At 41.2% G+C, this 25,712-nt stretch overlaps 2 protein-coding genes and 1 pseudogene across 2 annotated transcripts; 2 read left to right on the top strand and 1 right to left on the bottom strand.

Moving 5' to 3' along the window:
- The first annotated feature begins 1,639 nt into the window (after positions 1–1,639).
- Positions 1,640–2,881, top strand: LOC109209985 (uncharacterized mitochondrial protein AtMg00810-like). The gene has a single exon (XM_019373356.1). It carries the CDS (start codon positions 1,640–1,642, stop codon positions 2,879–2,881), a length of 1,242 nt encoding a protein of 413 aa, XP_019228901.1.
- Positions 2,882–5,753: 2,872 nt separating this feature from the next.
- Positions 5,754–10,847, top strand: LOC109209984. The gene is made up of 4 exons (XM_019373355.1): positions 5,754–5,788; positions 5,864–6,591; positions 6,668–6,849; positions 10,796–10,847. Exons 2-4 carry the CDS (start codon positions 5,884–5,886, stop codon positions 10,845–10,847), a joined length of 942 nt encoding a protein of 313 aa, XP_019228900.1. The 5' UTR covers positions 5,754–5,788; positions 5,864–5,883.
- Positions 10,844–25,013, bottom strand: LOC109209983 (annotated as a pseudogene).
- Between the last annotated feature and the right edge of the window lie 699 nt (positions 25,014–25,712).

The following is a 25,712-nucleotide window of genomic DNA, read 5'->3' as shown; positions in this document are numbered from 1 at the left end:
CCTCAATTTCCAAGTAGTCATGAGTCTGTAGGTCATACTTATTCATGTCACACTTCTCAATCTGTAAATACTTCCATTTCAATCAATAAGAATGAGTCTTCCTGTGTGTCTGATAAGTATGATGTAAATTCTCTATGGCATAATAGGCTTGGCCATGTTCCTTTTGTTAAAATGAGAGGGATATCCTCAATCCCAGTAAAATTTGCACCAAGACAACCCTTTATCTGCCCTATATGCCCCATGGCAAGGCAAACTAGACTACCATTCCCCCAAAGAACCAGCACTACCTCCAAATCATTTGAATTGGTTCACATGGATATATGGGGCCCTTACCATGTAACCACCCATGATAATTACAGATATTTTCTTACAATAGTGGATGACTTCAGTAGATCCACATGAACACACCTGTTAAGCTGCAAAAGCAATGCCCTTCAAGCCTTAAAAACTTTTGTGACTATGATTGAAAATCAATTCAATACTTCCATAAAGGCTATTAGATCTGATAATGGCCTGGAATTCACCAGCCATGAAGCTCTTTCATTCTACCAGTCTAAAGGAATCATACATCAGAAAACATGCCCCTATATACCTCAACAAAATGGTGTGGTAGAGAGAAAACATAAGTACCTACTTGAAACTGCCAGGGCTCTCATGTTTCAATCCAAACTCCCAACCAAATATTGGGGAGAGTGCATCCTAACAGCCACTTATTTGATAAATAGGCTGCCTACCACCTATCTCAATAACAGATGCCCTTTTGAGCTGTTATACAAAAAGAAACCTCTTTATTCCCACTTGAGAAGTTTTGGATGCTTGTGTTATCCACTTTACCCAAAATACATAGGGACAAATTTGAACCAAGAACCACTCCTCAGATTTTTGTAGGCTACCCCTTTGGAACAAAAGGATACAAGGTACTGAGCCTAGTCACCAAGAGAATTCACGTTTCTAGAGATGTAGTCTTCCATGAAAACATTTTTCCATTCTCCCTAAGTTCTGAAAATGTTTCAGTTCCTGCTGTTCTTAGAAGAGTCTCTTTTCCTAACTATGTTGAAGATAGCAGCCAGGTTTTCCCTATGAATTTAGGACAAAGTCCTGCTAGTGTCACATCTCCAGAGGCAGAACACCAATCTGAAACACCTTCTAATGACACACACACCCACACAGAATCACCACTTCCGAGGAAATCAAGCAGAAGTCACCAAACTCCTGCTTACTTAAAAGACTATGTTTACCAGCTATCCAACAGTTCTACTCAGCTCTCCAATCCTTCTCCTTCACTAAAGGCCCTATATTCCAATCATCACTACATCACTCCTGATGCTCTATCTGCTGAAAGTCAGCACTTGATACAAAATGTTTGCCATGATAGTGAGCCATCTTCATATGAAGAGGCAACCCTCAATCCTGCTTGGTAGGCAGCCATGACACAAGAATTTGAGGCCCTTCATGCTAACCACACTTGGATTTAGTCCCTTTGCCAGCTGGCAAACAAGCAATAGGTTGTAAATGGGTATATAAAATCAAACATAGAGCTGATGGGAGTGTTGAAAGATTCAAGGCTAGGTTAGTAGTAAAGGGTTACACTCAACAGGCTGAGATTGACTATACAGAAACCTTCTCCCCTGTGGTGAAAATGACAACTGTTAGAGTCGTAGTTACAGTAGTTGTTAAGAAGGGATGGGATATATTCCAACTAGATGTAAACAATGTATTCCTCCATGGGGACTTGCATGAGGAAGTCTATATGGAAGCCCCTCTTGGGCTGGTAGCGGATCAACATAGTTCAAGTAAGGTAGTGTGTAGACTGAATAAGTCACTCTATGGGCTCAAGCAGGCTAGCAGACAATGGTATGCTAAATTGACTGAAGCATTGTCCACAAGAGGGTACCAACATTCTGAAAATGACCATTCCCCGTTTTGCAAGAAAACTCCTTCCTCCATTATTTTTGTGGGTGTCTATGTTGATGATGTTATAATTACTGGAACTGATCCAGCAGAGATTGCAGACTTGAAGGCCTTCCTAGATCAAAAGTTCAAAATAAAGGACCTAGGCAGACTTCATTATTTTTTGGGCTTAGAAGTCTTATACAAACCAGATGACATTCTCATTTCTCAAAGAAAGTTTACCTTAGATTTGTTGAAAGAATATCAGGTCTTTGACTACAGCAGTGTTGCTTCACCCCTTGATCCTGCCATAAAGTTGAAAGCACAAGAAGGAAACCTACTGCCAGACCCTACATACTACATGAAGTTAGTGGGAAAGCTCAATTTCCTTACCAACACAAGGCTGGATATAGCTTATAGTGTGCAACTCCTGAGCCAATTTATGCAAGCACCAAGAGATACTCACTTAACAGCTGCATTTCACCTTCTCAGATACTTAAAGAAGGAGCCTACTCTAGGTGTTTTCTTCTCAAATAATCCTGACTGTTCAATTAAGGCATTTTGTGACTCAGATTGGGCAGCCTGCCCAGACTCTAGGAGGTCTGTCACTGGATACATTGTTTTGGTGGGAGATAGTCCTATTAGTTGGAAGTCCAAGAAGCAGGAGACTGTCTCCTTATCCTCAGCTGAAGCAGAGTATAGATCTCTCAGAAAAGTAGTTGGAGAATTGGTCTGGCTAAGCAGACTATTTGCTGAACTCAGTGTTGTCCAGTCATGTCCTATACAGGTGTTTTGTGACAGTCAGTCTGCTATACACATTGCTCACAACCCAGTGTTTCATGAAAGGACCAAGCACATTGAAGTTGATTGCCATTTTGTTAGGAACAAATTGCAAGAAGGCCTAATCTCTCTATATCATGTACCCCTCACCATCAGTTGGCTGATATTCTCACAAAGGCCCTCACAGGGGTCAAACACTCAGGTGTCCTAAGCAAGTTGGCTGTGAAGACCTCACTTCCAACTTGAGGGGGGGTATTGAGTATAGTTATTATTATTATTGATAGTTAGTTTTCATTCTTTATTATCTAACACAATTGTCAGTTAGTAGTTAGCTTAGTATTAGTGGTTAGCTCTAGTCAAAGTAGATGATTAGCAATTGAGTTAGTCAATGTATATATATATATATATATATATATATATATATATATATATATATATATATATATATATATATACACACACACATCATGTACTATTGGTAATCAAGTGAGAGAAATAATATTTTCTGAAAAATATCTCTGCTTCTCCACTCTCTTCTTCTCTCCATTCTCTCAGGACATTCTAGAAGACTCCATGGGAGCTTCATTCATCCAAGCTCACATGCACTTTTGAAATCAACCTAACTCCAAATACTACCTATTTCAATAATAATAATTTTATGTCCAAACGCCTACTAAAAGTTGAATAATTTAACTTTTTGTTTGACTGCTGAACAAGTTATTTCGGAATAATAATACGAGAATTAAAGAACAACGAGACTATTTAGTTAATATGTTTTGATTGGTATATATTTAATTTATTGGACTAAAAATAAAATATACGATGTATAATATAAAACATATGTTTGGTTTCCACTAAGATAAATTTGGATAGACTTTTATGTCAAATCTTAACTTTTAAATTTTTAAATGACTTTGGAAGAAAAGCTACGGAGAAGGGTATCTTGGTTCTTTTTGTGTTTTATTGTGGAATTAGTAATTTCGAAATTGTTGTCCCTCGATAAAGGTGGTATAAAAATAATATCATTTTTTGGTATAATTAATTTCGAAATTATTAATCTTGAAAAAAATCAACCAAATGAAAAATTAACCAAACGTAAACCAAAAGAAGCCCAAATTTTATCTCGAATATTATCCCTTGTCTAACATTAATTATTAAGTGTTATAAAGTTTATATGGTAGACTTACATCTAAGTTTGTACTTCTTCGGTATTTAATCTAGTACTTTTCAATTCTATGGCATTTACGTTTATTTCCCTATTATCTCACTTTTGGGGAAAAAGACCATATTGTTTGAGCAAAAACTTAGACAACTAAATTTTTCCTAACGTAAAATCTTAATTTTAAAGAATTTATGTTTTAAAGCTGATGTAAATATGTATTTAAGCTGAAAACATAATGTTTACCCTCGAATCCGGATAACAATTGAATTTATATGGGGTTTTAAGGATCCGTGAACTAAAAGATACAAAAGGTTTTTAGGTTGAGGAAAAATAAAGATAAAGACTCAACAATTGCTGTTAAAGTAAATAATCGCAGAATATAATATTGCTTAGAACAATTGTGCTTGATGCCTACAAAAATTTAGAGAGATCTCCTTTTATACATTCTGATTAAGGGTAAAAATAAGGTAGGTAAATTGATTACATCGTGGATCCCTGTAATTACGCCTTAATGGCCTGAAGTGGTTGAGAAAATCACGTTTGGGCGAGATATCCGGCGACGCTTGGTTATCCGTTACGAGTCCGGCTTCCGACCTTGTGTGTTTCTCCATCCGGTGGTGACTCATATCGAGCTCTGTAACGGTCTCGAAATGACTCGACCTCGGTTGTAGACGTGGCCGTCGTTCTACCTTGCATCCAGGTCGGGTTCGATGGCCCCGACTCGCTCCGGACCGGACCCAACCCGGTCGGGCTCAAGCAAAAAAGGGTATCACCCAATACAGATAGTCCCCTCGTTTATTAGAGAGTAATGATAATAAACGATATGACCGGTGACGTGATGCCCGTGACGTATGGCCATACGCCAGGTGAAAAAGCCATCGAGTGCTCTGACCACGCCTGCTGCAGGCATTTAATGCTTCTCTTAATTATCTGTCGCTTCGTGTCTGTGGCTTCGCGATTCGTGCCACCGCCTCATGGAAAAAGTATAAACGACCCTTCCAGGTTCAACATTTCCTATCTTTCTCAAATTCTGCGTTGGTTGTATTTTCTTTTCATCTCTTCGTAAAGCTTTAAGAAATGGCGAAAACTTCACAAAGTGTTCCTTCTAGACCAAGCTCGGCCGCGAGCCCCGCTAGATCTGATGAACATGCACCAGAACCCCCATTGAAAGCATTCACACCGACTGGTTGCTCGGTATCTGCCGACTTCCAGGTTGAAAACCCATCATCGGTCCCGGGCCGCGGCGAACCGGCATCGGAGTATATTAGTCTAATCACTCCCGGTTGCCTAGACCGGGTGAGGGCTGAATGTAGATGGGAAGGGAAAGACCTGGTCGCCCCTTCCCGTGACGAATCGATTATGACTCACGTTGAAGGATATCTTAGTGTATATACATATCCCTTCACCTTAGGCCCCTTAGAACCCATCATAGTGGAGTTCTGCCGGCGGTACGAGGTGACCTTAGGTCAGATCCACCCCTCGATGTGGCGGATCGTATATCTCTTTCGGTTTTTTGTTGAGAGAGTCGAGGGCGATTTCCCCTTTACCCTCGACCATCTTCTTCGACTATACAGCCCCCGAATATTTCGAGGGGGATTAATAAAACTGGCCCGCCGGGCTAGCAAACCCCCATTCTCCAGCATCGATGAAGACAAAGATCGAGGCTGGATGAGCAGGTTTGTCCGGATCAGGACGTCCGACCTGATTCCGGCCGATTGCATGCCATTTCCGGAGAGGTGGAACCTCAAACGTAAGTATTTTCTCACTGTTCATCTTTTAGAGCGTGTTTTCCTCAACTTCTTCCTGAAACCCCCTTTTCTTGTGCAGCGGTGACCCAAACTCCAGCTGCCGTCAAGGATCTGGCCGGCTGGGTAAACAAGATAGTGGCCCAGCGGCCATATTCGGAGCGAAACTGGAAGGAAATCTCCAAAGGTCGGTGGGAGGCGAAAAACCATGGTAAGCCTTCTTTTTGACCGGTAGCGCATTTTTTCCTGTATATCGGGAATGCATCATAACCCTCGTGTTTTGCAGGCTTGCCCAAGGACGCGGAGATGAGGTCTTCAATACTATGCCCCCTTCCGGTTCCGGGAGAAAATAAAAGGCCCGGGGAGTCCGGTACGGACGAGCCTCAAAGGAAGATTAAGCGGACAAAAAGGGCCGCCCGCAAACTAAAAAGCCAAATCGTCTTGTCCTCCGAGGAGGAGGACGACAAAGAGGATGACGATGAGGAGCAGCCGGAGCTCGTCCGCCATCGATCCATTCGACCGGACCCTGAGCCGGTGGTCGATCCAGCTGAGGCTCCTCCCGAGGACGTGAGGGTTGAGGATGCTAGTGAACCCTCGGCCCCTGCGCGGGCGTCCCCGGGTACCGATCACCCGGTTACGTCCCCCCCGTCTTCCTCGACTTGGGGGCAGCTGCCGGACGACATCCCGATGATGGGAGGTAGCTTCGAGACCTTTTTTGATGGGGTACCCTCCGCCAACACTTTCGGGCTCGAAATCCCCCGGAAAGACCTTCAGGCCGAATCAAGTGGGACTTCGGCCATCAACAAGCTTGTTGATAGGTTTCCAGCTCCGAGCCTGGACCCGGACTGTAACAGGATAGTAACTTTTGCTATCCCCAAAGACGTCCGGGCTCTGGGACCCCCGGTCGGGGTTGCAAGCTATCTTCATCATCTGATGACGGAGGAAGACCGGGCTGCGACCGAGGCTGTAGATTGGACATGCCTTTTCAACGAAGCCCAGCAGGCGCAGCTCAAGGTATTTGCTTCTTCCTTTATTTCTAATATTTTTGCCTTGTGACCCAGTACTGACTCTTTAGACTTTTCCTTTGCAGGCATCGGTGCTATATCACTCGATGTTCCTCCGAATCAAGGACAAGATGGAGGCGGAGCGAGAGGGGCGCCGGGTCCTTGAAGAGAAGCTGCTAGAAAGCCGGACCGGATTGGACCTTTTGAATAAAGAGCACGCGTCCTGTGCTATCCGGCTGGAGGAAGCAAAGAAAGAGCTCGGTTGTAAGCTAAGGGGGGTGCAAGCCGAGCTTAATCGGGTTAAGGCCGAGCTTGACGAGAGCAGAGCCGAACTTAATGAGAACAAAGCCGAACTGGAAGCCCGGGTGCAACAGTTGGAGTCGGAGAAGACTTCCCTTCGGGAAGAGGTTGCGGACTTGACGTTGGCCAATGAGGCTCGAGTCCTTGAAATTGAGCTATGGACCAATCGATTTCGGGAAGCTGAGGCTAAAGTTTCTCAGGCCGAGGAGACTGCCAACGATATGGTGGCCCAATATAGGGCCGATGCTGATGCGGCCAACCAGCAGTCAAGAATGTTAGCCGAATATGCGAAGTGTCAGGCCCGGCTTGAAGTTCTTACTGAACTCCAACGTCGCGGTTTCGATCTTGCATCGGACGTCGCCAAAGCCGCCGAAGCTGAGGACGCTTCGAGAAGGGCGACGTTCCCCGAAGAATTCGAGGATGGCTCCGATTGACTCCGGGAATAGGCTAGGCTTTGTTTTGTTTTTCCCCTCTTATGTAATTGCTCCGGTAGCGAGCTTTTTTATGCAACACTGCCCTTTGCCATTTATTGCTCCTTTTTCAATCTTGTTATTACTTTGCCTTTTATCTTTTTGGAACGATGGTAGTCCTTTATATTTTTCGAAATAGTCTCCGAGTGAATGTATTCGAACTCAGGTGAACTTCGACCTTTGGGTTTTCTCAAGGCAGTCCCCGAGTGAGTTGATTCGAGCTCGGGTGAAGTCTAACCCTTAGGTTTCTTCGAAGCAGTCCCCGAGTGAGTGGGTTCGAGCTCGGGTGAAGTCTAACCCTTAGGTTTCTTCGAAGCAGTCCCCGAGTGAGTGGGTTCGGACTCGGGCACAATTTGACCTTCAGGTTTTGTATCGATTTTACGCCTTTTTCTTAAGGTCTTACAAGTTCGAGTATACTTCGCCATTAGTGAAGTCGATGATGAGGCCGGTATTACCTCTTTTGAGATTTTATGAATTTGGACCCGCCTTCTCGAGGACTTATGGTTAAAATAATGCCTTATCGAGGCCTTACGAATTTCGAACTCACCTTTGAGGTCTTACAGTTTTATGTGTCGCCTTATTAAGGTCTTATGAGCTTGGACTTGCCTTCTTGAGGTCTTATAGTTTAAGTGTTGCCTCATTGAGGTCTTATGAGCCTAAAGCAGGTCTTATGTGATCGAATATGAGATCGAATATGCCTCGAGGAGGTCTTATGTTCAAATGTGCCTCGAGGAGGTCTTATGTCCGAATGTGCCTCGAGGAGGTCTTATGTTCGAATATGCCTCGAGGAGGTCTTATGAGATCGAATATGCCTCGAGGAGGTCTTATGAGATCGAATATGCCTTGAGGAGGTCTTATGAGATCGGACTTGAAAGCATACCGAAGAGTCGAACAAAATCTTTAGGTTATGATGTGAATATGCATCAGATAGTCTTTGCTATTGCAGTAATAGTCAATACATCATACTGATCCGGGCGGATTAGGTCAGGCTAGTTGGGCACGGCTCGCTTTGGCCGTTTGACCCTTACATTTATTCTTGTTGACCTTCGCCTTCTTCGGAGGGTGATCTAGTATACAATGATTTACCCTTAGATACCTTTGTAGTAGCACGATGTTCTTGCTGCCTCGTTAAAAACCTTGCCGAAAAACCCGAGTTGGGACAAAAACGGTCGAAGGAAAAAAGAGTGCAGCTCGTGCTTTCAGTCTCTCCGATGTCCGAACTTATCTTAGCGACCGATCATCGACCTGCACGGGTTAGGATCGGACAAGTCTCCAAAAAATTTATGGAAGCGAAGAAGAAAGAAGACTTACCTTTAGCAGTAGTATCTCTTCAAGTGGCCTATATTCCAGTTATTGGGTAGTTTTTTCCCATCCATCGTTCCTAACTTGTACGAACCCTTTCCGGTTACCTTCAAAATGGTGTAAGGGCCTTCCCAGTTCGGTCCTAATTTCCCTTCGTTAGGGTCTCGAGTGTTGAGGGTGACCTTTCTTAGTACCAAGTCCCCTATATTGAAGTGTCGAAGACGAGCCCTTCGGTTATAATATCTCTCGATATTTTGTTTCTGAGCTGCCATCCTAACTAGTGCGGCCTCTCTCCTTTCGTCTAAAAGATCCAAGCTGGTGAGCATTGCTTCTTGGTTGGTAACCTCGGTTGCATACCGAAATCTAGCGCTGGGTTCGCCCACCTCGACTGGGATCAAGGCCTCGGCTCCGTAAACCAAAGAGAAAGGAGTGGCACCGGTACTAGTCCTTTCGGTTGTCCGGTAGGCCCATAGGATTTCGGGCAGCATTTCTCTCCATTTTCCTTTTGCGTCTTGTAACCTTTTCTTTAGGTTCTGAACGATGGTCTTGTTGGTCGACTCAGCCTGCCCGTTTCCGGTGGGATGGTACGGGGTTGACAATACCCTCTTGATCTTGTTATCCTCGAAGAATCTTGATACCTTGCTCCCAACGAACTGTTTCCCATTGTCACATACTATTTCGGAAGGCATCCCGAACCGACACACGACGTGGTCCCAAAGGAAGTCGATTACTTCTTTCTCTCGAACCTTTTCGTAAGCCTGCGCTTCAACCCATTTGGAGAAGTAGTCAGTAACCAAAAGAATAAATTGAGCCTTACCTGGAGCTCGAGGAAGCGGGCCCACTATGTCCATTCCCCACTTCATGAAAGGCCATGGGGAGATGACCGAATGCAGCAGCTCAGCAGGCTGATGGATGAATGGCGCATGCCTTTGACACCTGTCGCATCTTCGTACAAATTCCCTTACGTCCTGTTCCATGTTGACCCAATAGTATCCAGCTCGAATTATTTTTCGGACCAACGCATCCGCGCCCGAATGGTTGCCACATGACCCTTCGTGGATTTCCCTCAATACGTACTCTGTGTCTCCGGGGCCAAGGCATATGGCGAGTGGTCCTCCGAAGGTTCTTTTATATAAGACTCCGTCCTCGGCCAAACAAAAACCGGCCGCTTTTGTTCTCAATGCCCTTGATTCTTTGGGGTCCTGTGGGAGTTTTCCTGTTTTTAGATAGTCCACATACCTGTTTCTCCAGTCCCAAGTAAGGCTAGTTGAGTTGACCTCGGCGTGCCCTTCTTCTACGACCGACCTCATTAGCTGTACCACCTTTTCGGACTCGAGCTCGTCGTCCTCGACTGTTGAGCCCAGATTGGCGAGGGCATCGGCCTCGCTGTTTTGATCTCGGGGTACGTGTTGGAGAGTCCATTCTTTGAATTTGTGCAGGGTGTTTTGGAGTTTGTCGACATACCGTTGCATCCGGCTCTCCCTGGCCTCGAACGTTTTGTTCGTCTGGTTTACCACAAGAAGAGAATCGCACTTGGCTTCGATCACTTCGGCGCCGAGGCTCCTGGCTAATTCTAAACCTGCAATCATAGCCTCATACTCGGCTTCATTGTTAGTCAACCTCCTCGTCCGTATAGACTGCCTAATGACGTCCCCGGTAGGAGGTTTTAGTATGATCCCCAATCCCGACCCCTTTACGTTCGAAGCTCCGTCCGTGAACAATGTCCATACTCCGGACGGAGTTCCCGAGCTCAGCAGGAGCTCTTTTTCGGCCAGGGGAATAAGGGTCGGAGTGAAGTCGGCGATAAAATCAGCCAATACTTGCGACTTAATCGAGGTTCGAGGTCGATATTGGATATCGTACTCGCTAACCTCTATGGCCCACTTGGCCAGCCGGCCGGACAATTCGGGCTTATGCATGACATTTCTTAATGGGTATGTAGTTACAACATGTATGGGGTGACTTTGGAAGTATGGCTTCAATTTTCTTGAGGCACTAATTAGGGCTAATGCCAATTTTTCTAGGTGAGGATACTTCGTTTCCGCTTCCCCTAGTGTCCTACTTACGTAGTAGATGGGGAACTGGGTGCCCTGTTCTTCCCTAACTAGGACCCCACTGACGGCTACTTCCGATACGGCCAAGTATAGGTATAGAGGCTCTCCGATTTTCGGAGTATGCAACAAAGGTGGATTAGAAAGGTACCTTTTGNGGAACACCCACTTTCAAAGTGATAACATGATTTGGAATTCCAGAACACTTAATAGTGTTTAGGAATTCAGGTGTATGTACGTGTTCCAAACCTGTAAAAGCATCGTCTGACATGCAAATTGTATCGGAACTCAAAAATATTTTTGGTTCACTTTGGTTTAGTGATACCATGTATTCGTTGATTGATTCAACCATGTCAAGAGTGGGAGCAACAATTCCTCTTTGTTGCAGGTATGTTATATCACTACAATGAGTTAAAAAATCTGGATATGTACTTTCCACAATAGCAGAAATTGGATCGCCGGAATTATTTATGATAAGATCATCAGGGATGTGAACTTTATCAATACCATCAACAGAATTTACAATCATACCATCACCTATTGCTAAAATCCAATCAGAAAATTGTCTTAGATCATTCAAATGTGAATCCACTTGATTTCCTTCCAACCTCATATTTTTTGTTAGCTTTAAGAGTTGACAGTGATTCCACAAATACGAAGAATAAAGGGAGCGTTAACAATATCTTGTCTAGTACCTTTTGGAATGACTGGAAGTATTTGTCTAAAGTCTCCACCAAGAACAACCGTTTTCCCTCCAAATGGTCGATCTAAATTGGATGCATATTTAAATCTAAGAATATCTCTTAGAGTTCTGTCTAGAGCTTTAAAACAATATCTATGCATCATTGGTCCTTCATCCCATATAATTAACTTTGTCTTGACAATCAATTTTGATAAAGGAGTACCTTGTTTGATATTACATGTTGAATCTTCAGTAGCATTGAATGGGATTGCAAATCTCGAATGAGCTGTTCGACCTCCTGCTAACAAAAGAGATGCTATTCCACTGGACGCAACTGTTAACACAATATCTCCTCTACATCTTATGGCGGAAGACAAAGTTTTCCAAATAAATGTCTTCCCGGTTCCTCCATGACCATATAAGAAGAAGAATCCACCTTTGTCCTCATGCACTGTGTAACGACCCGACTGGTCGTTTTGCATTTTCGAACCCCGTTCCCTTAAATAATACTTTCCACACTTGCTTTAGCTAATTTATGACTTGCGGGGACGGGTGGTTTGGAAGTTAGAAGAGTTTTGAGCAAGAATAAGCCTAGTTGCTTCTTTAAGTTTCTTTAAAAAGGCCAAGTTTGACTTCGGTCAACATTTTGGGGAAACAGACCCAGAATCGTGATTTGACAATTTCTGAGGGTCCGTGGGGAAATATGGGACCTGGTCGTATGCCCGGAATCGAATTCCGAGGTCCCTAGCCCGAGTAATGAATTTTTATATGAAATTGTTAAGTTTAAGTTTCTAAGATTTAAATAAACTAAGAAATTATTGTTTTCCTAGGTATCGGGTTCGAATTTCGATTCCGAAACTTGGTACAAGTCCGAAATATCAGTTAAGACTTACCTGTAAAATTTGGTGTCAATCCGAGTGGTTTAAGGGCGTTTTGACCCGTTAGGAGGAAATTTAGAACTTGAAGGTTCAATGATTTGAATCATTTGGTTTTGGGGTTGATTCCCTGATTTAGCATTGTTTTAAGAGTTTCGAGGGCTCGAGTAGGTCCGCCTCGTGATTTCAGACTTGTCGGTATGTTCGGGCGGGGCTCCCGAGCCCCGAGCGTCAAATGGTCGATGTTCGAGTGAAGTTGAAAACTTAGGAAAAAACCTTATCTGCTGCTTTTGTCATAACCGCTTCTGCGGCTCTTGGACCGCAGAAGCAACACCGCAGAAGCGGTCCATCCGCCCAGGCCCAGAACCGCAGAAGCGGTGGGCTTTCCGCTTAAGCGGCCTCGCAAAAGCGAGGTTATGACCGCAGAAGCAGCCCAGGCCCCCTTGCCCATTTTCGCAAAAGCGGCTCATGTCCGCAGAAGCGGGATTCCTTTCGCAGAAGCGGAAATCACTGGGAGCAGAAGGGTTCATTAATACAAACCCAAACCCATTTCTTCCACATTACTCTCAACACTTAGGCGATTTTGGTGATTCCAAAGAGGAGGTTTCAACATAACATTGCAAGGTAAGTAATCCCCACTCATTTTTAGTTCAAATACATAAACATTAGGTAGATTTAACACTAAAAATTAGGTAAAATCAAGGGATTTGAGCTAGACCTAGGGTTTAATTAAAACTAAGGTTTTATCACATAATTTTCCATGTAGTGAACTAGAAATCATATATTTGTGATCCTTAGGTAATAGAGAACAACTTCCTTCGAAAAATCTCGGAATCCGGGCACGTGGGCCCGGGGTCGGAATTTAGGAAACTTGTGTAAATGGTTAGGAAATTGCTGAAATAGCTAGAATCCTACCTTGTAAGCCTTTATTTACTAGTTCTTACTTCGTTTGATTAGTTTGGGATTGTCCGGCTTCGAATTAAGGACTTGGGCTCGTTCTTGGACATTGGGAGTGCACTTTGGAGCGAGGTGAGTCTCCTTTCTAACCTTGTAAGAGGGAATTGTCCCCATAGAATTTTAAATGAGTAATTGTTGCTAAATGCGGGGGCTACGTACGTACTAGGTGACGAGAGTCCGTGCGTAGCCACTATATGATAATTGTTCGGGTAGTTTAGGACCCACGTCATGTCTAATTGGGGAATATCTCTTATTTTAAATTGCCAATATGATCATTTTGATTTGCTAGAGACTTGAGGAAATGGAAAGGTGAACGTATGAGTTTGTTGAGCCTTGGTAGGAATTCCCTTGTATGTAATTGAGCCTTATGTGCTTTTCTTGATATTTTTCTTGATGATTATGGATCGTGCCGATCGCCTCGGTGATAATAGATGCATCTATGGTTCGTGCCGCTCGACCCTCGACAGTGCACAATTTATTTTCTGTTGGAGCGGGCCGTCGACCTCGACATGTTGGTGCATGATTTATATGCTTACATTTAGTTATGACATGATCACTCATTTGATATGGAAAAGGGAAAACTGGTAATTTAATTATGACAAGAACATGAATATGACTCTTCTATTAAACGTGTGTTATTGGAGATCCTTCATGCTGTATATCTGACTTTATTATATTATATTATCTTGACCTTAGTAAGTATCAAGTCGACCTCTCGTCTCTACTTCTTCGAGATTAGACGGAATACTTACTGAGTACATGTGGTTTATGTAATCATGCTACACTTCTGTACTTAATTGTACATGATTTGAGGCAGGTGGATCTGGACATCATCTGGGTGCGCATCAGTGAGCACGCTTAGGGACTTCTACGGTGAGCTGCCTTCTCTCTCATGCCGATCCGCAGCCGAAGGAGTCCTTCCTTGTATTTTTGATTTCTGTCTATCCTGATTCAGACAGTAGGATAGTGTTTCATTCTTTTTGTGTATATTCTACTGGTCACCCGTAGCTTGTGACACCAGGTCCTGGCACACACTGTAGTAGACATTCATTTTGGGGGTTGTATCGCTATTTTAGCACTTTATGATCTTTACTAGTTTTATCTTTAGATTTGAAAATTCTAGTATCACTGTCTTTGGCTAAAGTAAAATGAGAACTTAATCACACATCCGCATTCGGCTGGCCTGACCATGGTGTTAGGCGCCATCATGACCTATTATGAAAAAAATGGGTCGTGACACACTGCTTTGATAATTCTGTCATAAACTAACTTTTGCTCCATTGTCAATTTAACCAATAATTCTTCATGTTCCTTAGACAAAGAGCACCTATTGTAACGCAATTCTTCACAGATTAGTGTATTGGTGTTGTCAACTTCCTCTTCATTGAAATCCGGTCTTGGCATTGTTGAAAAATTGTATAACGTTTTGCCGCAACCTTTCAACAAATTTTTCAACTTTTGTAGGCAACGATTCTTTACTTCATCGTTTGTTAGCTCAGCCTCTAAAATAACAAAGTATATAATTAATTAATTGATAACAAAAATATATAGTTGTCATGAGTCATATAAAGATAAGATGAAAATAATTTCCTTAAGAAATAGTAAAAGCAAAATAATGTTACTTTACTTCGTTGCAAGGCTACATCGATTATGTGTCAAACAAAAGATAATAAAAATTTATCACTCAGAATTTGCAACCCTAAATGTCGATCGTACATTACAGTAAGATTTAATTTGTATGCAAGAATCATGTAAAAATATTTTTAGAAATTGTTAATATAAAAATCTGAAGTAGAAGGTAAATTTGTATACCTGGATTATCCAATATTCTTCTTTCTTCATGTAAGATATCATCTGATAATAAAATCCATGTTGCCTCCCAAACATATTCTGGCCGTGACATTGAATTGGATAATAGTAACATAGCAAATAATTGCCTAAGATATGATGGCATTCCCCAGTTACTTGCCTCCTTTATGGCATCGACATACTCATTGTCATCATCGAATAAACCCAGTGCATAACATGCATCTCTAAAAGTTAAATGTTTGTGATTGTTGATTCTGCGTAAATCCTCATAACTTTTAGGTCCTCTAATGACATTCAACAACATTCGAAGGTAATATTGCTCTCCACTTCCAGGCGGTACAAAGAATATTCTCCCTATTGAAAATGCAGAATTTCTTCTTTTTTTCCACTTTTTTAGTTTTTTATTCCATACAAATTTAAGAGGAAATTCCGCATAGGTTAATTCTCTTGCTTCTTCATATGTATTGTTTGCCTCAAACCAGCTTAAAAACTTTGATTCCTTTACACTTGGTCTATTGGCAACATCATCAATTGGATCATCATCAGAGAAAATAACTGTTAGTTCATTTGGTAGATGAAAAGAAAGTCTTTCTACCGAAGGTTCTCTATGGTTAATTGGAAATTTAAAAATTCTCCAAGTAGCTTCACACGGTGATATGTATCGACAATCATAATACATTTTTATTTCATCAATAGCCGATGAGTCTTCCTCATGCACACTTTGAGAAAATGCTGCAGTTACACGATCATGCCCCTTATTAATGTACTTAAATAAGTACTTGATTGATCGAGATTGATTGCACCATTCAACATTTATATGTGCGCCATACTTCAACAATAAATATCTATTGTGTGGCACCACGTACCTGTTATCCAAGTCAATACCTTCTTTGTTGATAGTTCTACCATTGTCCCTTCTTTTATAAACAGGATATCCATCTTCATCAGTTGTGGTATTTTGTACAAACTTCTTTGGAAAGTGTTTTGTACATCTACCATTATGCATGCAAGGAGACGATTTTCTAGCAGAGCCACACGGTCCGTGCATCATGAAATTCTTAACGGCCTTATAATAATACGGATCAACTGATTCGTCAGGTATTTCTGCTGAAATTATTTGATCTATGTCTCCAACATTTGGATATTTATTAAGAAGAAAGAGCAATATGTGTGCATGTGGCAACCCCCGCTTTTGAAATTCTACAGTATATATCACTGCAAAAAATAATAATTTGTGATTGGGGTAAGTGGTTGTAATTTATATGTAAAACAAAATATTTTATTAAATCATATTATAAATGTTATAACAATTTATTAAAGAGATTAATTATATACCTGATTTAATTGGTCCAAAAATTTGTTTCTCTTTCAAATCCTTTATTAAACGATCCAATTTGATTTTGAAGACCCTACATAAAATGTCTGGGCGATCTTCTGCTTGCAAGCCCTTGCTCTTTACAAATCTAATAATTTCAGGCCACTTTGGGTTGCAAGTAAATGTGATGAAAAGATTTTGTGACGACCCGGCCCGTCGTCACATGAGTTACCGCCCCGTTTCCCTCATTCTTATGTTTCTCTATGCTTCATTATCGTTATTGGAGGTGATCGAGTCGAATTGGATTGGTTTTAGATGGAAATGAGACACCGGGTCTCTTTAAAGAAAGCTTGTTTTGGAAAAGTCAACCGGAAGTTGACTATTTAGTTAGAGGGCTCAGATGTGAATTCCGGTGATTCGGTTAGCTTTGGGGGATGATTTGTGACTTAGAAGTGCAATCGGAATTGAATTCCGAGGTCCGGTGTAGAATTAGGCTTGAATTGGCGAAGGTTGGATTTTGGCGGATTTCGGTAGGTTAGTGAGATTTTGATCCGGGGGTCGGAGTGGAATTCCGAGAGTTGCAGTAGCCTTGTTAGGTGATTTTGGATGTGCGGGTAAAATTTCAGGTCATTTGAACGTCGTTTGGTCGGGTTTTTATCGAATGTGAGTTACGGAAGAATTTGATAAACTTAGGCTTGAAACCTTGGTGAATTGACGATTTTTGTGTTGTCTGACGTGTTTTGATGATTGGAACAAGTTCGTATGAGGTTTTAGGTTGTGTTGGTGTTTTGGTTGAGGTCCCGGGGGCCTCGGGGTGAATTGGAGTGGTTAAAAGAGAGTTTTTGGAGGTTTCTTCAACTCTGATATTGCTGGTATCTGGTATTTTCGCTTCTGCAGAAATGGACCGCAGAAGCGGTTCCGCAGAAGCGGGAGCGATCGCAGAAGCGTCCAGGTGTGGGCTAGGGTAGTTCCGCATAAGCGGAAGTTGGTCGCTTCAGCGGGTCCGCATAAGCGGACAATGTACCGCAGAAGCGGTTTTGAGAGAACCGCAGAAGCGGAGTTCGAGTCGCATAATCTAAGTCTGGGTTTTTAAGTGAAGACCGCATAAGCGGATTTTTGGCTACAGAAGCGGTCCCGCATAAGCGGAAGCGGGACCGCATAAGCAAAAATCGTTGTTGGCAGAAAGGTTTAAATGATTTATTTCATCCGCGAGCTCCACCATTTTTCCTCCATAGTTGAGCGAGCTTGGGAGCTATTGACGCGATTTTTGGAAATTGGGTACCTTTAATTCTTGGAAATTGGGTAAAAAATTTGGAAGAACAAGGGCTTAGGTTTTGGAATGAAAATTTGGGATTTGAGGGGGCATTTAAACTCCGATTTTGGTAAATTTGATATGTATGGACTCGTGGCGAGACGAGGAATCCGGTGATGTGAATTTCGTAATTTTTCAAGAAGTGGGCCCGAGGCTCGGGTTTTGCCAACTTCGTGATTTTTGATAATTTTCGAGTCTTTTCGATTGGGTTATGTTCCCTTAGCCCATTATGATGTATTCCTTGTGGTTTTGACCAGATTCTACGCACGAGGAGGTTGATTTGCGAGGCAAGCGCAAGCGAGCTAGGATTTCGGCCGACTTGAGGTGAGTAACAGTTATAAACGACGTTCTGAGGGTTTGAAACCCCGGATTTGCACTATGTGGTGCTATGTTGAGATGAAACACACGTTGTATGATGAGCGTGGGGTTGCTACTGCTGGGGATTCGGACTCGGTCCATCCCGATTGATGACTCTACTGTATTTTTGGCTGAGACTTAATTAATATCAGTATATTCTGGGCTAGTTGCCATATTTGGGTCCTTGTGACGATCTGTAGAAACCTTATGGGGTACTTTGTACTAGTTGACTTCACTTTACTTGTCGAAATCATACCCTCAGTCATGTTCTTAACTGTTAAACATAGCATGAATCGGCTTTAGAAATTGGCAATCCAAATGAGGAACACCTGGGGTTGGAAACCCTGTCTTAGCTGAGTGGGGCCGAGAGGCCAAATCTATATTGACTGAGAGGGGTCAAGGGCCCCATAGTGAGGGTATTTGATATATATACCGGATCGGGCTGCACGCCGCAGCGAAATACATATATACATATATGGATCAGACTGCACGCCGCAGTGATATATTATATGGATCGGACTGCATGCCGCAGTATTATAGCGCTTGGGCTGTAGGAGCCCCTCCGGAGTCTGCACACCCCCAGTGAGCGCAGTCGACTATTATTATTGGATCGGGCTGCACGCCGCAGCAGTATATATTATTATTGGATCGGGCTACACGCCGCACCAGTATATATTATTATTGGATCGGGCTGCACGCCGCAGCAGTATACTGTACGGGCCGGGCTGCACGCCGCAGCAGTGTAAGTAAATTATCGGACATTGAGAGGAGTAAGTGAGTTGTGTACTGGTTTGAGGGATATTCACCTGTTTTCCTCACTTAGCTGTTGTTTACTGCATTTGTTTTTTTTGATATAGAACTGTGTAGTGTTTATACGAGTTTTCTTATCTTCAGTCGTTATTCATTTCTGTTACTCACTGAGTCGGAGTACTCACTTTATTCCCTGCACCATGTGTGCAGATACAGGTATCCAGGAGGCTCCGTAGAGTGCTTTGCTGTTGCTCAGATTTGATACCGGAGTTATCGAGGTAGCTGCATGGCGTCCGCAGGAGTCGATTCCTCCCCTTACCCCCCTTTGTTTCTGCATTTTAGACCTTTATATGTATAGGTTACTACTCGGTTGTATGTAGAGGCTCTAGACTCGTGACACCTGATCCTTTGGACATTGTTTTTGGTATTTGCTATGGTTTCTCCGCACTGATTTAGCTATTATCACATATTAGAATCATGCTTAACTGGTAGTTTAACTCTATTATTTGGTAATGTGTTTCGTACCTGGGTTGAGATTGTTCAAATGGTCGGGCTTGTCTAGCATTGTGTTGGGCGCCATCACGACCGGGATTGGGGTCGTGACAGATTTGGATATCCAGCCCACTTGCAGATTGCCATAGCATCTTGATAATTTTGAATCATGTATCTTGCACCCCATGTGAAGCTAGAATAAAGAATTACCCTTTTACCTTGAGAAGAAGGATTTATCTCTCCATGTAAAACAAGCATCTTCTAATCCTTTATACATATGAGCTCGCAATTGTTTTTGATGAGATCTGATATACTTCAACCTAGACGATTCAACCATTGTAAATCCATCGACCAAGAATTTGTTGAAATAATCTTCTTGAGTTCACAATTGTTGCTACTTCGCCATTCCTTTCTTGAATTTTGTATGCAAAATATTCACGCATGCTAACAAAATTCCTTCTTCCAGTTGATTCATCTGTTCCATTTAAAGGAATGTCTTCCCTATAACCATCTTCACCAAATAGAAACAATAAAGGATACTGAAGACCTAAATAGGCAGCATTTAACTCATTTATCCTTTGTAGATGTCCAGATTGGGTTTCAACGATGATGTCTCTGTCACATCAAAATCTCCAACTACCAAAGCAGCAACCTCTGAAATTGTTGGTAAGTTGTATCTTCTTCCATCATAGTTTCGTTTTCCTATCAATCTGAGTCTAAAATTGGATTGAGTATCTTCCTGAAATTTGTCTCTGACCATTCTAAAAGACTTTGTCAAAACATTATGCTCATCAAGCATTTGTTTCAGATCTTGAACAATTTCAGCATGTAGTTGGCTTATTCTTTCACCACGACTGCATAAAAATAGGTTTTATAAAATTGATGTATGTTTTTTGTTTAGATTATTCATTCATATATAAATTAGGAAAAATTGAGTACTAACCCCAGTGCATGAATTCTATTCTTGTCACGACCCGGATTTCCCACCCTCGGGAGTCGTGATGGCGCCTACTAATAGGAGCTAGGCAAGAAAATTAGTTTAACATTTCTCTCAACATCATTAACAGTATAAAGAAGAACGAGGCAATTAATATAAAAGCGGAAGTCTCGATACATAAATAACTGAAACTAAGTGCGAAAATTCAAATACAGCTCTACCCAGATCTGGTGTCACTAACTCACGAACTTCTATTGAATGCTAAAAACAAAGTCTGAATAAGAATACAGTACTGTCTGATCCGATACAAGGGAAATCAAACGAAAGACAGAGATAAGAGAGACTCCGGGCCATGCGGACGCCAGCAAGCTACCTCGGGAATCTCCGGACTGAAGTAAGCTCCCAACGCTCCTACTGCTGACCAAAGGCTCTTGCTCCGGTACTATGATCTGTGCAAAAAGCACAAAAGTGTAGCATCAGCACAACCGACCCCATGTGCTGGTAAGTGCCTGGCCTAACCCCAGCGAAGTAGTGACGAGGCTAGACAGGACCTACCGAAACAACCTGTGCGGATATATATATATATATATATATATATATATATATATATATATATATATATACAGAGGCAACAGAAATAACAACAGAGAATATCAACTAAAAAGGGGAAGGGGGCATGCTCGGGGAAAATACAGCGAATATAGATCAACGGATATAACGACGAAACCATCTCAATACCATAGCTCATATATATAAGTGGTCGGCGCGCCACACGATCCCATTTCTTAATTATAAGTGGACGCGTGCCACACGATCCCATTTCATAATACATAAGTGGACGGCGTGCCACACGATCCCATTTCATAATAGATATATAAGTGGACGGCGTGCCACACGACCCCATTTTATAATATATAAGTGGTCGGCGTGCCACACGATCCCATTTCATAATATATAAGTGGACGACGTGCCACACGATCCCATATCATAGTTCAAAATGTCTGGCTTTGTAAAGGAGGCCCCATTAGGGGAATTCGACAACATAACACTTTAACCCGGTAAGGGTACAGCTAACAGCCCAAATATCCCGGCAAGGGAGAATACATAATAATAGTCTACACGTCCCGGCAAGGGAATAATCACAACACATCCTATTTTAAATCACTTCTTTCTTAACTATCACATTCTTGTTCGAGCCAACGCTCCAAAATATACCAATCACAATTCTTCCTCAACCGTTCACATTATATGAAATTTATCAATTAAACAAGAAGGTTGTGTCACATCATTCGAATTAAAAGCAATTAAGACTCACGGTCATGCTAGACTCTGGTGCATAGACAACCGTCACCATGCCTATACACCGTACTCCACATTTAGCAAGTAGCAAATAACATCTTAATCCTATTCCCTCAAGCCAAAGTTAGAACAAACACTTACCTCGGTCCAAGAATAGCGATCAACTCTCTAATACCACCTTTCCTCTACAATCCAACTCCGAAACAATGATATCTAGGCATAATTAGTTCAATAATATCAATAAGGGCTCAAAAACATAATCCCATAGCCTAGAAATGAAATTCCTATCATTCTTCCAAAAACACCAAAATTCGACACCGGTCCCACATGGTCCAAACACGAGGCTCGGACCAAAACCCAATCACCCATGACCCCACGAGTTCAAATATATAATTTATTTCAAGATTCGACCCCAAATTGTGGTTGAATCACCCAAAATCCCCAAAGCCCTAACTCTACCCAAAACCCCCATTTTCTACTTTGAATTCATGATTTAGGGCTAGGAAATTAGTGATTAGTGGAAGAAATTAAGAGGGAAAGAAGTTAAGAACACTTACCTAAGAGGCTATGGAGAAAGAAGCTCTTCAAAATCGCCTATGGAGTGTTAGAGAGAGGAGTTCGTGTGAAGAAATGGCTAAAACCCGAGCTACTGATTCTGTTTTGAACTTAAAAATTCGCTGGGCAAAAATGCCCTTCACGTTCGCGTGAATGACGACGCGTTCGCGAAGGGTGGATGGTTTAAGGCATCACGAACGCGAGGTGCTAATCGCAAACGCGCAGAAGAAGGGGCTGGGGTCTGGGACTGGCTAGTACGCGAACGCGAGAGAGGACTCGCGAACGCGGTGAAGGGGAAGCCTGGGCTATGCGGACGCAGGGTATTGTCCGCGAACGCGATGAAGAGGGACCACTGAAGCTTCGCGAACGCGAAGAAGGGATTTGCTGTGCAAAAATTGCAGAAAATCTGCTATGTTTTCAAAGTGTAAAACTACCCCGAACCACCTCCAATTCACTCCCGAGCCCTCGGGGCTCCTAACCAATCACACACACTAACTCAATAACATCCTACGAACTTACTCGAACGATCAAATCGCCAAAATAACATCAAAATCATTGAATCAAGCCCCAAGATCATCATTTTCATTTCAAACTTCATAACTTCAAATTTTAGATATTTAGGTCCGAAACACGTCAAATGATATCCGATTTTGACCAAACTTTACAGAAAGCGCTTAACACATATTTAATACTTGTACTGGGCGTCGGAACCAAAATACGAGCCCGATGCCATAGTCTTTTGATCAATTTTCATTTCCATTTTCCTTAATAATTTCAGAAAAACAATTTCACAGAAAAAATTATTTCTCGGGCTCTCGACCTCGAAATTCGACTCCGGGCATATGCCCGAGTCCCATATTTTTCTACGGACCCTCCGGGACCGCCTAATCACGGGTCCGGGTCCGTTTACCAAAAATGTTGACCAAAGTCAACTTTAGCAATATTAATATCAAAATTCTTCAAATTTTTTACAAAGTTCACATATTTCAACATAAAAGCTTTCCGGCTTTACGCCCGGACTGCGCACGCAAATCGAGGCAACTAAAAGCAAGGTTTTCAAGGCCTCGGAAGCACGGAAAAGAGAGAAATCCGGTGATGACCCTTTAGGTCGTCACAATTCTCAACTTCGTTTTCTGTGTCATATATATATAATTGTGCAAACTTGGGGGTGGATCCTTCAGGGGGCAACAAACTCCCGATTTGATGATAGTTTTGTCCAGATAATTTGAACGTTCTTGGCCCCTTTGTTTGGTTGATAGAAGCATCAACTTTTCCTCCTATTGAGGTAAATGAAAACATTGAGTTATAACTTCTAATATTATCTCTGAAATATTTACTTTTTGAACCTACATAAAATTATATGTTTGTCAATCAAGATTTATTCATATATTGAAGATAGTATTGAAGTATGGTAAAAGTCGATTTTGTTGTTACCTGATCCGAATAATAAGTTTTTTAAAATTGTGGGAGGTCTTTTTGGCTTTGGGAGACATATCTTTCCATGATTACAACACAAAGAAAACTCTGGTTTTTTAGCTTTGATTTTCTTGTTGATTCTTTCTTCGTACCAGAAGTAAGCACCACAATATTCACATTCATATGTAGGATTGCCTATATCCCAGTATTCTATGAAAAAAATAAGCAAATATAAGATTAATAAAAAGGCGTAATGTTATGGTATACCTACTTATTGTATATACATATAAAAAAATAAACATGCATACCTTCATTGTCAATAATTCCATATCCAACATGAGGCTCTAAATAGTATTAAAATCATATTAATTTGGCCACCTAAATTGAAAAGGGGGACATAAATGAATCATTGTTTGTGCTAAGAAAAACATACCTTCATAGCCGTCTTCACTTTCAGTTGTAGCTTTATTTTCTGCGATTGTTTTCATGAAATTTACGTTAACTATTTAATCAAGCTACCATTATTTTGAATAGTAGTATAAATGTTGTTTATTTGTGTAATTTATTACAACAAATTTTTTTAATTAAAAACATACCTGCTACATCACCATCAATATTGACATGCTCAATTTCTAATAATAAGTTAGAATAAAATGTCGTTAGTATAAAAAAAACAATTCATGATATATTAATAATTGTGTTTATAATAACAACCTGGAAGGAGGGGTAGCATATTTAAATCTGGTAGAAGATAATTTGTCTGCACATTTGAAGTTGACAAACCAAGTTGCAAATGTTTCTGCTGAGATAAATTTGGAGATTGTGCCTGAGATTGAGACGATGAAGTGTGTCCACAACTATCTAAAGGTGTATAATGTAATTGTGGGAAAAGTTGATGATTTGTTATGTCTTTTAAAGGTTGTGCTGCCTTTTGTTTTCCAAATGTATCTCCTCTGATAGTAGCAGCACAAATAAAGTCTCTATACCATAAAACATACAAATCAGGTAAAAAAAAGTGGAATAAAATATCAACAATATGACGTGACACCAACATTGGTTAATACACACATTCTTGACACTCATAAGGGACTGTAAATTTGCAGTAAATGAATGCGTAAAATATATAATTTAATAACTTTGATTTAATAAAAAGAGTGTGAAATTATGATTCAAATAATGTACTTTAAAAGAATTTTACTCTAATGTAAATATATTACGAAGTTTGTAAGCAAATATGACATACAGTTAAGTCAAATGAAGGTGGATCAGGACTATATTTCGTTATCAGTTGCTCCTCATCCGTAAGCTTAACAACACTATAAACTTCCTGTTGCAGTTGAATGTTCGAGCTCTTCACAATAACCTTAAACATGAATTTTCTTTGCAGAACATTGTTCAGCTCTACTGGATAGGGATACTTATCAATAACGCCAGTATTCTACAAAGAAATTTTGCGTTAGAATTTATCAAATACAAAATATGCATATAATGTGTTGATATACCTCAACAAATCCTTCCTTCAATTCTTTAGCGGATTTGCCTATGAGAAACATTGCTTCACGGTCCCACAGCAATAGGGAAACAGATCCAGTAGTATCCATTACCCTAACCTGAAGCTTGTACCTAATTGCACACCTGATTTGAGATATATATGGACTTTTTTGATGGATTAAGGAAATAGAGTTGGTGCGCTTACCTAATAACTGCTGAGTAATCTTCATTTTTACATTTGGGGTTTGGGCATTGATAAATATTTCCTACTTTATTTTGACACTTTTTGCAGCTGACATACGACCATCCTTTTCCAAGTTCTAAATTTTCAATACTTGCGACAATCCAACAGGGACCTTCCTAGTTAATAAAATAATTAAACTTTAAATTGTGAGGTAGAGAGAGAGCATATATGTGCAAAGCAAAACTAATAATATATATTGTGCATAGTTTAAATTAGAAAAAATGTGGTAGTTAATGAAGATGTCATATGAGAGGGAGAAAATATAAAGTATGACATGCATAGATTTGAATGGAGTTGCTGAAGAAAAATAGAAAATCATTCAAATGTACAATATAGGTATCATTGAGAAAAAGCAAAATGTTTGTCCACTCCTTAACTTTGGTGACAGTTTTGCTTCAATATGTTAGGATTTCTCAGGATAAAATTCTTTTTATAAATTTGAACCTGGATGACATAATATACCCAACGAATACGGCAATAACTAATTAGGCATCAATTTCAGCTTATAATATTTCAT

This window comes from Nicotiana attenuata, unplaced genomic scaffold, assembly GCF_001879085.1.
Source record: "Nicotiana attenuata strain UT unplaced genomic scaffold, NIATTr2, whole genome shotgun sequence".
Taxonomy (NCBI): Eukaryota; Viridiplantae; Streptophyta; class Magnoliopsida; order Solanales; family Solanaceae; genus Nicotiana; species Nicotiana attenuata.
The sequence above is the reverse complement of the archived record's forward strand: the minus strand, read 5'-3'. Positions and strand labels throughout refer to the sequence as shown.